Here is a 16,003-nt window from a genome sequence, read left to right as displayed (position 1 = left end):
CGGAACGCACCTTCCCCCGTAGGTCGTACACCTCTTCCTGATGTCCTCCCGATTTCTTGGATGCTGTCCCGCAGCGTTGACCCTGTCCACTATTCTGCGCCATAGCTCCATCTTCCTGGCTATGGATGTGTGCTGCACCTGTGAGCCAAATAGCTGTGGATATACCCGTAGGATTTCCTCCACCATGACCCTGAGCTCCTCCTCGGAAAACCGGGGGTGTCTTTGGCGTGACATGGGGTGGTGTAGGTGATGTGTGGGGTGGTGTATGTGGTGATGAGGGTGGTGATGTGTAGTGGTGTGTGGTGTTTGGTGCATGGATGTTGTGTGGGTGATGGTGTTGTGTGCCTCTGTGTGGTGGGGTTGTCTATGCTGTGCTGTCTATCTGGCCTTCGGCTCTAATTTCTGGTCGTAGGGGTTTGTGGGTGATGTGGGTGTGTGTTTTATATTGTGTTGGGTGTGTGGGAGTGTTGTTTGTATGTGTCTCAGGTGTGTGTATTTGGAATTGTCCAATGTGGCTGTGTTTTGGAGATGTGTGTGTATTTTGAGCGCAGCGGTGTGTACCGCCAATGGAATACTGCGGTTGAAAGACCGCCGCGTGGATTCGTGTGTCGTAATAGCATAGGCGTGTTTCTGTTGGCGTGGAGGTGGAGGTTTTGTTTTCACCCGTTTAACACTGACCTTTGGTGTGGCGGACTTGTGTGGGTGTCTGAATTTCGGCGGATTCCGAGATGTGTGTCATAATAGCTGTAGCGCAATTCCGCGGCCGTGTATTGGCGGTCTTCTGCACGGCGGTAAGGGCCTTTTACCGCCAATGTTGTAATGACCCCCATAGTTCACGTCCTTAATTTCCTTGCTGACCTTGCTTCCAAAGGTCTCGCATATCGTTCTATTAATTCTTACCGATCCGCTATTTCAGCTGGACACGTTTTGGTGGATGGTTTTCCTGTGGGGGAACATAAACTGGTGTGTCGTCTTCTCCGGGGCATAAGACTCTCTTTACCTCCGGAACCCCGGTACTCTTCCCTTTTGGATGTTAATCAAGTTTTGAACCTCTTCCTATCTTGGCAACATAACCACTACCTTTCCAGAAAGGAACTCTCAGCTAAGTTAGCCATGCTGCTTTGTTTGGTATCTTGTAGAAGGGTTTCTGATGTCCGTGCTCTAGATATTTCCCACAGATTCTTTTCCCCTTCAGGAGTCTCGTTTACAGTAGGTAGATCTACAATTTCAAATACCAGAATTATCTCTTATCCGTCTTTCCCAGATGCCCCAAAACTATGCGTGGTACAATGCCTTAAGGTATACGAGGACATGTCCTCTGAACTCCGTCCTCCTGGTGAAAATCAACTCCTTATTTCATTACGTAAACCTCATACAGCTGTTTCTTCTCCTACCATTGCTCGCTGGGTTCGTTGGGTCATGCAAAGGTGGGCATTAATCTTTCCCTTTTTGGTGCGCATTCTGCTCGTGGAGCAATGGCCTCTAAAGCATTCCACTTAGGTGCTCGTTTAGAGGATATCATGAATGCAGCGGACTGGTCATTGGATTCTCCATTTAAGAGGTTCTATTTCAAACCAGTCTTGAATATTGCGCAGTTGGTTGTAAACGAGCTTTAAACTAGCATAAATCTTCGCCTGCGGTCCTGACATAGAATGAAAAATGTCCTAGCTATTGTAACGGAAAGTTTCAATTCTATTAAGGACTCGGAGGCAAGGATTATCCCACCCTGCTCACCTTTATAATACTACAATTTTGAGTGAGCCCACCCAGTATTTAGTAAGTAAATTGTGTCTCATGTTTTCACGCTTGCCATGTTTTATTAATATACTGCATTTAAATTTTTTTTAAAAAAAGAACAACCTGAGATTCTCAAAATTAGCTCTCTCTTTTAATCTGTTTCATTCTTTCTAGGATCTGATACAGCAAAACAAGATACTTCATGATTGTTCTTGACGGGCTCGCGCTTCGAAAGAGGAGGAGGAGATACAAAGGAAGGACTATGTTATGGGCTGCCTTTTGTTGACTGGATAAAATGCCTGTTGTTCATTTGTTGGGACTGTACTCCTTTTTCCCAAGTGTTCATGGGACTTGTAGTTGTAGTTTTGTTTCTTGGCTGCTGATTCAATAAAGTGGAGAACGCAAGGCATAATCCTTGCCTCCGAGTCCTTAATAGAATTGAAACTTTCCATTACGATAACTAGGACATTTTTCATTACCCAACATATTGAGTGGCAAATTTTTACGAACTATATTTTCAAACACAATAAAACCATGCAATGATCTTCTAAATATAAGGTAATATATGGCATTCCATATTACCTCCACTTGGCCATTTCCTTGACTTGAGACGCCATGAGATCTTTCTGACAACAGCACTAGTCTTGCGTACTCATCTTCCACGTAGGCAGTTCTAACCATTGGGTAATAGTTCTGCAGAAACACAAACAATCACACAAATAAATATTTTAATATATTTTAAAGACTTAATGACACTAGTTTTCAGAAATTCTAGAACAAATGGTTGCTGAGCATGAACTCTTTACTACCATCCTGCAACGTGTAAATAGTTTCTCCCAAAAGCACTCTACAGATTAAAGAGCAGCAAAGATCGAGTGGCAATCATCAGTCCTATGTGAATCTGTTCCTTTGTTATCACTTAATGTCCGAGCCCCGAAGTTAGCTGTGCCACATAACACACAATTAAGAGGCAAAAGCAGAAATGGGTAGAGAACAAGTAGGTATGGTGGCTTTCCCCACATAAAAAATAGACAAAACGAGAACGCAGAAAAACAAAAACACATATGGAGAAGATATACGGCAAATATGTTTTAAAAGGTTTGTGTTTGTCTTGGTAAAAACACACTGGACTGTTTAAGAAGATTTCAGATGAATGACTTTTTATCAAGAATTTAAAACCATTGTCAACAAGGGGACAATACACTGTCAACATTATCATGCAAGTTCCTTTGAATACGTAAACTTGAGCACTGATATGATTTTGTTCTCTGGAGTTAAGTCTTGTTACAAATACTTTACACTATTCTGCAAACATGGAGGAGATAAACAAGACCATATTACAGTAGAATTATGAGCCAAAAGTCAATCCAAGCACTGCTCTTGTATAGCTGAGTACAGATGCGTATCAGGATGGTGCAACACCAGCATCCGCTGAGCAGTTTTACATGTTCTGTTGAAGTGGTTTTGTATCATTACTAGACCATACAGAAAAGGTATCGCATTATGCCTGGGTGTGCAGGTCCTGAAGGTTTCACTTTTTGTCGAGATTCCAAGACTGCATCTGGGAGCTTTACATATGCTGAGGACTGCAATTTCTTGCTGCCTTCTTCTAATTAGCTTAGTTTACTTCTCCAAATATATCAGGGGGAGATGCGGAGCCAGATGAGTTTCTCCAGGGGAAGGGATCGGCGGGGGTGGGGGAGAGGGGCAGGGGGGCAGGTAAAGTGCTTCATCCTTTACCCAACAGTCTGGACCAGGACACAGCTACTGGGTCCAGTAACACTCAAGTTGGGGCTGACTGGAAGTGTCTACAGCAGCATTTGTGCAGTGTGCTCTTGCATAGCTATTATCACCAGAAAGAGGACTGCATGCGTGCCCTGATGCCCGCATCCTTTATACCACTCCCCTTCATTTTTTGTTCTGCCCACAGCAGCTGTGCTTCACAAACCAGCTCATCAGGCTTTGAAAGCTCTGGTTACTACGACCAATGCTCTTCACACTGTACTCAATGTCTTTGATGACTGGTATCCTGGTTGCTCTTCAGAATGGCAGGGTGCAATGTGACACAGGACCCTTCTTCCTCTGAGGTACAATGGACAGTCTTTCACCAGATTACAGTTTTGTGAGGGATCCAGCTACATCAAGGTTATTGATAAGTTTGATCATTTATTATTTTTAGTAACTTAGCCTTTCAAACAGATAAGCTGTACATAAGACCAATAATTTAAAACAAACGTTTTTTGGTGGTAAACACAAAATCAAAATAGGGATAGGATTCGGGAATGAACTCTGGCACCATTATGCAGTAGGTTGGAGAGAGAAGACAGGCAAATAATACACATATCTACATAGTGACATACATACACTTCAATTTTCATGGACTAAGCATGTGTAGGATGTCAGAAATCTAGGTCAAGTAGTGAGATATTCAAGTACGTTGGGTCATGTGTTGGGTATATATGACACACAGGTCAATGCTGGTTAAAGAGGTGTTTTTTAAGGTAGTCTTGAAGTCAAGCAGGGCTGTACTGATGAAATGGCCATAAACCCTAGATGGAGGGCATTCCCAGAGGTTGGGTCAAAATGAGCACAAAAAGTGAAGAATAAGTTACTGGCCATCAGTAACAATCTTCATGGTGGATACTCTGCCTAACCGCAGATCCCTCTTCTTTTAAATATTCCCCAGGTGTAAAAGCGGATCTGAAAACTCAAAAGCAGTTCTCCTGCACGCCTTTAGGAGGTGCCATGCTGCTCTGTGCCAAAATCATTTCACTCTGGAAGTGAAAGACAGAGCCGTTCATATGACCACCCATGCGTGCTGACATTGGGTTTTTTCTGTAGGCCTGTCCACATCTTCGGACACACAGCCCCAAGCAAATTAATATGACCAGTGTGCAGATCTCCAGATTAGAATTATTATTATTAATTTTTTTTTACAATATGAAGGGGCCAAGTCCACTATGCGGGCAGAAGGGACAACTGTGAGGAATATGCGGTTAGATATAGTATCCACCAGAAATATCATTAACAATGATCTTATTACCAATGTGCATAGGTACCAATGCAGTGCCTCTAAGGTAATGGGTGTCTGGAATGGCTCAGATCAAGAAGTCCTGCAGGACCTGACAGGCAAAATGCTTATCCCAAAGGACCTGAAAGTCAAGGCACTAGCAGTTTGTGAATATGTGCACTAATGCCCACGTAGCAGTTTGACAGATGTCCATTACAGGCGCACTGTGTGCCAATGCATAGCATATTTTAATGCAGGGGACTATCCAACTAGAGATGGGTCTTTTCTGCACTGCCCTGCCTTTCTTTTCCCAAGAGAACCCTACAAAGAGCTGTTCATCTAGCTGATTGTCTCTGGTACAATCAATGCAGAAAACTGAAGCGCTTTTCGCAGTTTGCACCATGCAAAATGCTTGCTACATCTGGCCCTACATGTTTTGAGTATAAGAAAGAAAAGGGATGTGGCAAGTGATATTTTGGATTATTGTCCTCCAATATCAGTGCTGCAAATGTGAAACAATATGACCTTTTTATATCATATCTACTTACCCTAGCCACTGTGTTATTTATGTACAGCTTGTATTCTCTTTTTTGCATTTGATATCCATTATTATCAGTGTATATCACCCTGTTGGTGTTTAAATCTGTGCTTGTTCGCATGATAGCTTCCCGATTGAGCTCCAAGGGCCCTACTTTATATTCTTGCTCTATGCGCGTACAGAGAAATGTCATGTCATAGCCATCTGGCACATTGTAGATTCTAGAATATACGGCATAAAGATAGTCCAGCTCATCTGGCTTACTAGAAAAAAAGGAAAAAGAACATTTAATTAGAAGTTCATTCATTTTATCTTTTAGGAGTATAGTTAGGTGATTAAGAAGGATGCACATATGGCCTTTTACATCCCTGAAGGAATCAACAATCAATGTACATGATGATAGGTCTTTTAACATTTAAGTCTTTCTGCTGATACAACGTGTGAGGAGCATATGTTTGATCATTGGTCAACAGATGCATCGGCTCAACGATTCTATGCATATATTCCACGATTTCTCTAGGAGCATTTCCACAATTCAAACATACACTATCACTTGGAATAGGCAACATATTAATCAGTAATCAATTAGTGATCCTAATTATCATCTCAAAAATCTCTCTCTTAGCAGACAGTCCCAAAAGATCTCACCTATTTTGCGATAAGCCAACCAAAGAGGTCTTAGAGAAAAATGGCTCTAACACCCAAAAAAACACCTGCTTTCAGATGTGCTCGCCTACACCTAACTAATGCAACAATTTATGACTTCCTGCACAATGCAGAAAATATTTAGGCACATGAGAGTGAAAAACACAATTTATAAAACTGTCCTATACTGTGCATATTTTCCTTAGTCCTTTGTGTGCAGAATCTCCAAACTGCAGAAATGCTAAATGCATAGGCTTAGCATGTTTTACCAAAAGAACATGTTACTTACCTGCCATAATGCTTTTTCTGATGGATTCCCCCTTACGGTATCCCCCAGTGCTAGACTGGATCTAGAGCTTTTTTTGTCATAACAGTACCCCTATGTGCTGCTAGGTGGCGTTTGTGGCTCTGTGTTGACTCCATACCACTCGAGACGTTACGGAGTGGAGCCACAAATAAGCCCACCACTGAATGTCAGATTCTTGTCTGTACCCATTCCACGGGCACTGGTACAGAGCATGAACAATTGTCCCCTACAGTGTGCTTAATACTATTAGTTTACCATCCTCACATTTAACATTTAGGTAAGGAAACTGTCTGGTGACAGTATTTGTAAGTGGATTTTAAATTATTAAGAATAGTATTGAGATAACTCACAAAGGATGCTAGTGTATGTGAGGAACATTCCTGGATGAAAAATATATCATCAATGTATCTCTTCCAGACATAATTTTGTAGCCCCTAAAATGTACTGTTTTTAATACTTTCGAAGAATTGTGAGAACAATGTTTGTAATTTATATATGGCTATATTGATCAGTGGTACCTGTAAACAATTTGACTTTGACCCTAAAATCCTGGCTTCTGAAACTAGCATTTTCAGTAACTGATTCTTTAATCTCCAAATAAACATAAAGCAACAGCAGATTCGGTTTTGTGAGCGCGTCTGACCTCTTTTGGCTTGTTAGTTGATAAGGGGATGCGTTAGAGGTTCAATGGACCTTTTGACTCGTTTAAGATGTTCACACCCTAAGTCCATGCAGGGCATAAATATCATCAAATCTGACAATAAAATTCTTTTGGAGTCAGTAATTTTCACACACCATGACCCGTTTGGTCAAGAATAACCACACCTTTAGTAAAAGTTAAAATGTTTATTTCCCTAGATTAACAATGCTAGTATCACAGAAAATAATCTCAAAACCATATGATATATGTATAAAAACAACACTGGTTGACAGAATCTTCTAAAGAATCTCAACTTAATTAAAGCATTTATAAGTAACCCCTCTGAAGTCGAAGTACAGACCAATAAGAGTAATTGCACAATGGAAATAAAATACATATGAATTGAGCAATCGAGTAACATTAAACAGCAAATTAGTTGAACGGAGGAATACTCCCTATCCTCAGATTAGCATTAGCATGTTTAGGCTTTATGCAAAAACATTTAGTCAACATAAATTTGGAAAACATCTAACTATGGCTCTATCAAAAGGCAGCGGTTGGTACCTAGAAACAAAAGACAAACCAATAATAAAAACATTGGCAATTAGTATCCCTTTCCTTATGGATCAGCAAGCTGTGATAATCTCCGTCAGGCTGACATCAGTCCAGTCAGCGTCAGCAATTGGGCTAGGAAAGGGAATAGTTCGGTAGGTAGACTCTAAGCAACCCGAACCACTATAAGCAAAGTCTAAGGACCAAAGTCCAAATTACAATTTAAGCAATGAAAAGTCTCTAGGAACTCAAAAGTTCCTTCAGCATGAATGATCAATAGCACACAAACGAGTGGAGAATGGAAGCAGAATGCTGCTCTGGATTGAATTGCAAATGCTGAATGGTGTCATCCTTGGTTTGCAGTCCGGTTAAGTTAAAACATTCCACGTTGCCACTGGTCAGAAAATCGTACGTTTTGCCATTTGTCCAGTCAACATAATATTTCAAATCTAAGATATAACTAAACAGTCTTTCACACGTTAATGATTGTCTCCTATTTTTATGCGCACATTGTTCGACTCGTCGAGAAACAATTTCTGTAACTGTCTGTCCTTCCGTTAGTACATCCATTGTTAGTACCTGGGAACATCGCTTTTTCATACTTCGAGTTAACATTTGTAACAGTTTACAACATTCAGGTTTCTACACATTTCCTCACAAGAAAACATTTTGTTACTGCTACGATTCGGTCAACCTTCAGTTAGAACAATACATCTTTATTATTCACTAAACATGAGGTCATACTTTATTCTGACATGGCAATTTTCAATATGAGGCTGTACAATAATAAGGCCTAGACTTCGCTAACTTGAAGCCTATAGTTAATTTAAGCCAATACATAGCATTTAACCGTAAGTATAACATATTACTGCAAGTTTCACATTCATATACTTTCTAAATAATCATCAATACGCTTTTAATAAAACATTACATAGTAGGTGGTGGCCATTCAAGTGGGCACATTTTCGAGTTCTATGTCAATTCATTTTCTATGCAGATTCAAAATACAGAATACATTAAATATTTATTAGTATAATTTCAGCGCTCACAGTACATTATTCCAGATATATTTTTCATTACACAGTAATTACCGCCTCTTTTGTACTAGATTAATCTTCTTCACAAAGTTTGCCCCGATTGGACCTGCTGACCAAATTTAAATAGACGATGGATGCCACGTGTCACAGCTTCTTTCTCATCTGACAGCCATGGTCTGTGCTGGAGGCATTCAGTCTTTTCTTGCTTTGGTGGCATCTGTTGATTGCATGCTTGCGCTCTTGATAGCTAGACACGTTTTCTTAAATGATCCCATCAGAATAATTTCTTGCTATGCACTCAGTCTTGACAGGATTAATTCTTCTTGGATGCCTGTGGGCGTCTTGATTTGCTAGACATTGCAGAATGCACTGCGGGCCCCTTCATCGTTTATCGTCTTGCTACACACTTGGTCTTCAAAGGATTAATTATTTTTGGATGCCAGTGAGTGTCTTGAATTGCCTGAGATTTCTGATTGCAGTACAAGCCCCTCTATCAATGATCCGAATACCATTAGGTGGTAATATGCTCAAGTATGGTGTTGAACCAACACCTCAATCTGAGAGTTCCTGGGTAAGTATTGTACCAAACTGTTTTCCAGAACTTTACTGACCTGCAGATAATAATCCAATTTACTAGAAACAATTATTTATTTTCTACTATTAATATGTCTGGTCTCTTTCTCTTCTCTCTCTCTTTGCACAGTGAGTACTATTTTTAGGTTTTCATCATGAATTAGTATTTGCAACTCACTGCAGATTTCTCTAAGATCTCCAACACCTTTTTTTTTTTTTTTTTTTTTTACAGATTGGCTTGTAATCTGTAAATATCCTTTCAACCTACATTGAGGTATGGCATCTGTGCACCATTTCTTAAATCTTAAATCTGGGTTTTTAAGTGTCATCTATGTAAATCCGTGGTACTAGCCTCAATACTCCTTCAATACTTACTTAATAATGTTCTTATATCTAGCTTATTCCCATATTTAGTTGATTTCTGATGATGGCTCTTTTAACCCCTTAGCTGCTTGGCAACCCCCCATCCCCCCCCCAATCGGGTGCTGAGCCCTGTTTTGGCTATTTGGAGTAGTTTTTCAACATAAGGTATCCACACCAAATTTGCATCATATAGTGTTATATGCTCAAGAACAGGCACAATATGATATGCACACTAAAATCCTATTATTTTTGTTTACAGTCATGCCAGGGCATTCACCAAATATACTCCTGGCGGTTGATGCAGATTGAGTAATGAACAGTGATGAGAAGGTGTTTGTGCATAGATAATTTAAAAGTGTGTGGATCATTGTTTGTTATCCGCCGTGTATAAGATAGTGTGTGGATCACTGATGTTAAATTGTGTGATCCACTGCTTTCCAAATATCAATTGTGAGGATTACGTATTTAGAAAGCACATAAATCTAGTCAACATTTCCCTAAGACAGTATGTGGCGCTGTTGTTATTTATATCCGACTGCCAAAACTTTTACATGTTCACTATGAAGTGTCAGAACGTCAGGAAATAAATTTGAAAGGCAGATAAACTCCCCTGAGGCACAATCAGACAATTAAGTTGTTGTTTCTCCGTGGTACAACACTGTAGTAAAAAGTTGCAGCTGAGGTGAGACAGAGCAGTTTTATTGACTTGTGATGTGTGCATTCCCCGGTGCAATGTGATGAACTATTATGATTTTATGGTCAGATTAGGGTTAACAAAGTTGTAAATGCCCAAATCTATGTACGTTCACAGACATTCGAATCTGACATCTTCTCACAGGTCTGCCAGCGAAAGTGCCCTTTCAGTCAGCACTGACTGGAATTCGATGAGCATATGAACGTTTTATTTGCACGTCCAGTCCCAGAGCTACCACCACAAGCAGTGCAGAGAATATGCTGGGATAAACACACCTAAATAGATATTTTAGTGGTGTTTAATAAAAGCATAAGGACCAGCCATAGGCCCTCATTATAACATTGGCGGTAAAAACCACCTACTGCCGTGGCGACGGCTGCCAAAAGACCGTCGCCGCGGCTACCATCCGTCCACCATAATAGGACCACAGCCAGACTCCCGCCACAAGGAGGGTGGAAATGCGTCTGTGGCCATACTGGCGGATGGCAGTAAGGTGGCGCTGCTACCACCAGAAGCGCCACGCCAGTAGACCGCCGCCAACCGTATTATGACAAATAATACAGCATGTCGGTGTTCTGCTGGCGGGCGCTGCTGGCGGTAGCAGAGATCTGCCCGTCTCCTGCTGGAAGACCCCCTGGATCCAGGTAAGTCGGGACTCCGACAGGGGAGGGAGGTAGGGGGTGTTGTGTGTGTGTGTGTGTGTGTGGGAGGGGTGCGTGCATGTATGTATGTGTGAGTGTGTGTGAATGCGGGTGTGTGTTTCGTGTTGATTGCTTGCGTGAAGGTATGGAAGTGTGAGTGCATGAATGTATGGAAATCGGAATGCGTGTCTGCGTGTAGGATTTGAAGTGTGTGCAGATGTGTGTGTGAATTGATGAATGCATGTGTGTATGTATGTGTGGATGAGTGTGTGTGTGTGTGTGTGTGAATGGGGGGGCGTGGATGTAGGGGTGTTTGGAGAGGTGGGAGGGGCTTCCTATCAGTGACAGGGAAGAAATTCCCTATCAATGATAGGGTGGTAAGCAGGGTCATAATCCTGCTGGAGGTACAACGGCGGCCGCCAGGCTGGAGATTCTTATCTCCAGCCAGGCGGCTGCTACCGCCATGGCGGTCAGAGTGGTGCATTGGCAGGTTGGCTTCAGCCAACCTGCCAATGTCATAATGTGGTCGTAACTACCGTTAGCCTGTTGGCGGTACTACCGCCACATTAACGCCAACCGCCAGGTTTATATTGACCACCATAGTTTGTTGTGATCGTTTCTTTAGAGATCATTTTTTGAATGCACAGAAAAAGCCAAGTGTGTGAAAGGGTACAGATGTTGGAAGCTGGGCGCATGGGAGCATTTCTGGCATGAGTGCGCTTGTAGAATAAAAAAAAAATCACAGTCGCACTTCAGCACCCTTTTGAAGAGAATTTTACCAGCTCATTACAGTTCTAATAAAAACACCAGCAAAACACGCGGTCCCAAATATGTAAAGTAAAATTTAGCCTTACCAGCACACTGTGTCTAACACTTCATCCAGGTTCTTCTCAGAAAATGTAAAGTCTGGAACCAAAGACATCAGACTTCCTCAAAAATATCTACATGGGCATGCTGGGGTGTGTTGTAGCGCCATCCCATCCTCCGTCACCAGTGTAAAATGGCAATGACAGCGCAGAACAAAAGAGGCAGACAGGATTCTTGAGAAGAGGTTTATTGGAAACACCCCAGCCACAGCTCCAGTCAGCCCTCACTGCCCACTCCCTGAACTGGCTCTCGGAGGGTCCCTCGTCAGAACATTCTGTTCTATAAGCAAACACAGGAGAACACTGGCTATGGGACATACCATTAAGTAGAATATCACAGGGATTCTAGCCAACATGTACATTTTTTAAAGCTACGTACGTAGGGTAATCCAGGATGGTGTGACTTGCAATGGATCTCATTCGTTTTTTTTTTTTTGACCCACAATGCCCGGCAAACCTCAAACTTTGTCTGAAATCACACATTTTCCTTACATTTCTGTGATGGAAACTTCTGGAAACTGCAGAAATGCCCAAAATTTGTACCACTGGCAGTACCCCACCAATGCCAATAAAAACACTGCTCCACTTGTGTGACTAGGCCTAGTGCCCCAAAGGAACAGATCAAACCAAGGACATTGGATGCTTTTGGGTGGAGACTCCCACTGACTAAAGTTAGATCCCTTTCTGTTGCTGGCACCAGGACCAGCCACACAAGTGGGACACAGTTTTCATCTGCACAGGTGAGGCAATGTTGTGTGGTAGGAAATTTAGTCCAGAGGTTTTCCTCACAGAAATGTGATGAAAATGTGTTTTTTTTCATCAACGTTTGAGGCTTGCAGGGCATTGTGTTTGGTACATTTTAACAGGTGGCAGCCCACCCAAGCCCAAAAAGTGCAGCTGCTCGCCATTGCAAGTGGGACGATATTGGGAGTTAGTCAAGCTATCCCAGCTCTTATGCGACATCAACACCCAAAAGAGTCAAATGTCCTTTGCTTGCCACTGGGATGAGATGCTTTACTCTGCAGGGGGAGCATAAAGGCTACTGACCCCTTCAGTTGGGGGTGGGGGCAAAACTTTGCCCATGCGGGTGGGCAGCCTCAACCCCTCTATTTTTTTTTTTTATTCCCTGGCGTCTAGTAGGCCTACCCGGGTAGTGGATCGGGGGTAATTACTTCATCTGCCAGGGGGCAGAAAGACTGTCCTCATTTATTTGAGGTGACGGCATAGCCATGCCTATGGTGGGCAGCCCCAACCCCTAATTTGTTTAAAACAAATGATTCCCTGGTATCTAGTGGGCTTTCTGCCCCCAGGGAGGCAGATCGAGGTAATTACCCCCATCTGCCCACAAGGGGGTAAAAATACTTTATCCCCATTTATTTGGGTTGGGGCATGTCCATGGTGGGCAGCCCTACCCCTCTTTTTAAAATAAATAAAAAATATTCACTGGTGTCTAATGGTCTTTCTGCCCCGTCGGGGACAGATCTAGGCAGCCCCACCCCTAGACATCTCTTAAAAAAAATAAAAAAAAACTAGTGCCCTCACTGTCCCTTGTGGGAGTGGGGGTATAGCGTAAGATCGGGGGGCTACTGCTTCTTCTGCCCACAGAAAGACTTTGGTCCTCATTTATTTGGGGTGGGGCATGGCTTTGCCTATTGTGGGCAGCCACAACACCGCTTTAAAAAAAAAACAATAATTTGCTGGTGTCTAGTTGCCTTTTTGTCCCCCCCTGCCGGGGTGGGAGATCAGGGGTAACACTAGAAAAAAAAAATAGTTCCTGTGCCTTGTAGGCTTTCTGCCACCCGCAAAGGGGGGGGGGGGGGAGACCTTGGGCTATTGCCCCATTTGTCACCCCCCAAGGGGGCAGGGGGAGAAAGACTGTCAATTTTTTTTTTTGGGGGGGGGGGTGCATTTCTGTACCCATTCTAGGAATCCCCCACCCCTACACTAGGTAAGAATAGTCCCTGGTGCCTAGTGGGCAGATTGGGGGATACTGCCAAAAGACTGGCCCATTTTTTTTTGGGGGGTGGGGGGGGATGGGAGCATTGCCGTGCCCATTTTGGGCAGGCTACACTATAAGAACAAAATCCCTGCTGACTAGTGGCTTTCTGCCTCTCCCCAATGGGGGGTAGATATGGGCTATTGTCCTCATCTTCATCCCCCAAGGGGGGCAGAAAGATTGTACCAATTTTTTGAGGTGGGGGCATTGAGGAGCCCATTCTAGGGGGGGGGGGGGGGGGGGGGGAGTGGGGGTTATTACCTAGAACAGGCCGTCAGAAAGACTGTGCCAATTTGTTTTTTTCAGGGCCGGTGTCATTGAGAAGCCCATTCTGGGCAGCCCCCACCCCTGCAGTAGGGGAATAAAAACAGTCCCTGGTGCTTACTGGGCTTTCTGACCCCCTGGTTGGGTAGATCGGGGGCTGTTGCCCCTATCTGCCCCCGGCAGGGGGCAGACAGACTGAAATTAAACTAAAGACCACTGAGGGACCAAAAGCCTTTGTCCAAGGGGCAACTCACCCATCCCTGGTGGTTGGTGGGTGGATCTCTGCTTGGGGATCACCATACTGTAGCGATCTCCAAGCAGGAGTACCCTTTCCAACAGTACCTCTCCCATTCGAATCAGTGCTCGGGGTTGAGATAGCCCCCCCGAGCACTGACTCAGGGAAAGCAGAACAAGCTGATTGGCTCGTTCTACTTTCACTTTTACTACAGTGATGTCAGTGCACCCTGCGCTTGATCGCTATTATAATAAAAACAAATAGATCAGACTGCTCGGGAACTGCTTTGAGGTTAACTTGCAGATGAGGCAGAAACACTGTTGACATCACAACACACCAGGCTCCTTTACATTGAATGAAAGAGATTCTGTGGAAACGGATTGAACATGGTGCCCAGCTCATAAACATTAAATTTCTTGGTAGGTACTTTTATGTTTATACACATTTTTTGTCACATTCATTATTATTTGTCTTGTTTGAGCACAGGGGACATGTAGCATTTGTTCAATAATGTATATATAGCAATTTTGTTTTTACTATAACCATTTGAAATTAAAAATCTTTGATGATTGTGAAGCTTGCATCATTACTGGCACTGTCTTGTGACTACTGCTATGCTCTGTAAGTAAAAGTGTTTTTCAATTGAGCCTCTAGAGAACCACTGTTCTTCAATAATTGGATCAGGCTGTCAAGCCAGTATTGCTTCATGAACGTATGCAAGGACACCCATATTGCAGCCTACCAGATATCAAGAACAGGCACTCTATGTGCGAATACAGTGATAGCAGCCTTTTTCACTGGTGGAATGAGCTCTAAGACATTCCTTCTCTTTGCTCCACAGAAACTCACAAAAAGCTGATCTTTCACTTGATCCTAGGTATGATCAATGTAAAAGATGAAAGCCCTTTGGGGTTCAACCAATGGAGTCTTTCCTCTTCTTTCGAGCAGTGACAGGAATCAAAGAACTGGAAGAATGAGGGGTTGCATAACACAGATAGGAGTCTAAACTTTTGGTAGGAAGTCCGTCTCAGTCCTCAGAATCAACCTGTCCAGGAAAAAGAGTGTTTAGCATTTGCACTGAAATTGCCTCACATCTACACATGTGACATGCTGACTTATTTGCAGTGAGGAAGGCAGCCTTCAAGTTCAGGAGACACAGCAAGCAGCTATGCACTGCCTTGAAGGGTGGAAACCTACGACATGTCAAGACCAAGTTAAGATCTCAATGTGGCATCACAAATGGCAATGGCCTGGAAAGAAATGTGTGTGTCCAAGACAAAACAAAATCCCATCACAACAGGTGATTTGAACAAGGACAGTGGGTCCAACAAATGCAGAAAAGTTGAAAAGGGCAGACAAACTCGTATAGTACCCACTTCGAGGCCTTGCTTGGCTAAAGGCAAAAAAAACAGAAAGGACGTCCAACAGTTTCCCCTGGTGTAGGGTTGGTACAAATGGGGTTTCTGATTGGCTGGGGTATGCACCTAAGCCAGGCAGAACCCACCACTCTAGTCAGGGCAAGAGTTACACACCAAAGATAACCTGTGTTCACCCTCTGGTAGCTTCGCGCAAAGCAGGCAGGCTTATCATCAGAGGCAATGTGTAAAGCATTTGCGCAACACACTCCCACCAGTAACACAATGAATACAACACAAAACAGACTCCAAACAGGATTATATAAAATATGCTTCTAAATCATATACATGTCACAAGATCAAAATGATACGAATCATAAATTCTGTGCATATTATGCAATTGCTGAGATCGCACTCATTATCGTGGACACTATGGGAACCAAAACGACATACATTAGCACTATTGTGCATAATATGTGAATAATGAAGTAGTACTCATTATCCCTGACTGTAGGAGAACCAAAACAACATACATTAGCAATATTGCAGG

The 16,003-nt window shown here is 42.9% G+C and overlaps 1 protein-coding gene across 1 annotated transcript in view; it reads right to left on the bottom strand.

Moving 5' to 3' along the window:
• Positions 1 to 16,003, bottom strand: part of MAN2B2 (mannosidase alpha class 2B member 2) — a 369,901-nt gene that overhangs the window by 65,506 nt on the left and 288,392 nt on the right. Inside the window, exons 14-15 of the mRNA XM_069203167.1 lie at positions 5,296 to 5,548; positions 2,320 to 2,430 (exon numbers count right to left, since the gene is read on the bottom strand). Of these exons, the coding sequence (XP_069059268.1) occupies positions 2,320 to 2,430; positions 5,296 to 5,548 (364 nt within the window). The remainder of the gene's footprint in view (positions 1 to 2,319; positions 2,431 to 5,295; positions 5,549 to 16,003) is intronic.

Source organism: Pleurodeles waltl, chromosome 1_2, assembly GCF_031143425.1.
Source record: "Pleurodeles waltl isolate 20211129_DDA chromosome 1_2, aPleWal1.hap1.20221129, whole genome shotgun sequence".
Classification (NCBI taxonomy): Eukaryota; Metazoa; Chordata; class Amphibia; order Caudata; family Salamandridae; genus Pleurodeles; species Pleurodeles waltl.
Note: the sequence above shows the minus strand (reverse complement) of the source record. Positions and strands in the feature narration are given on the sequence as shown.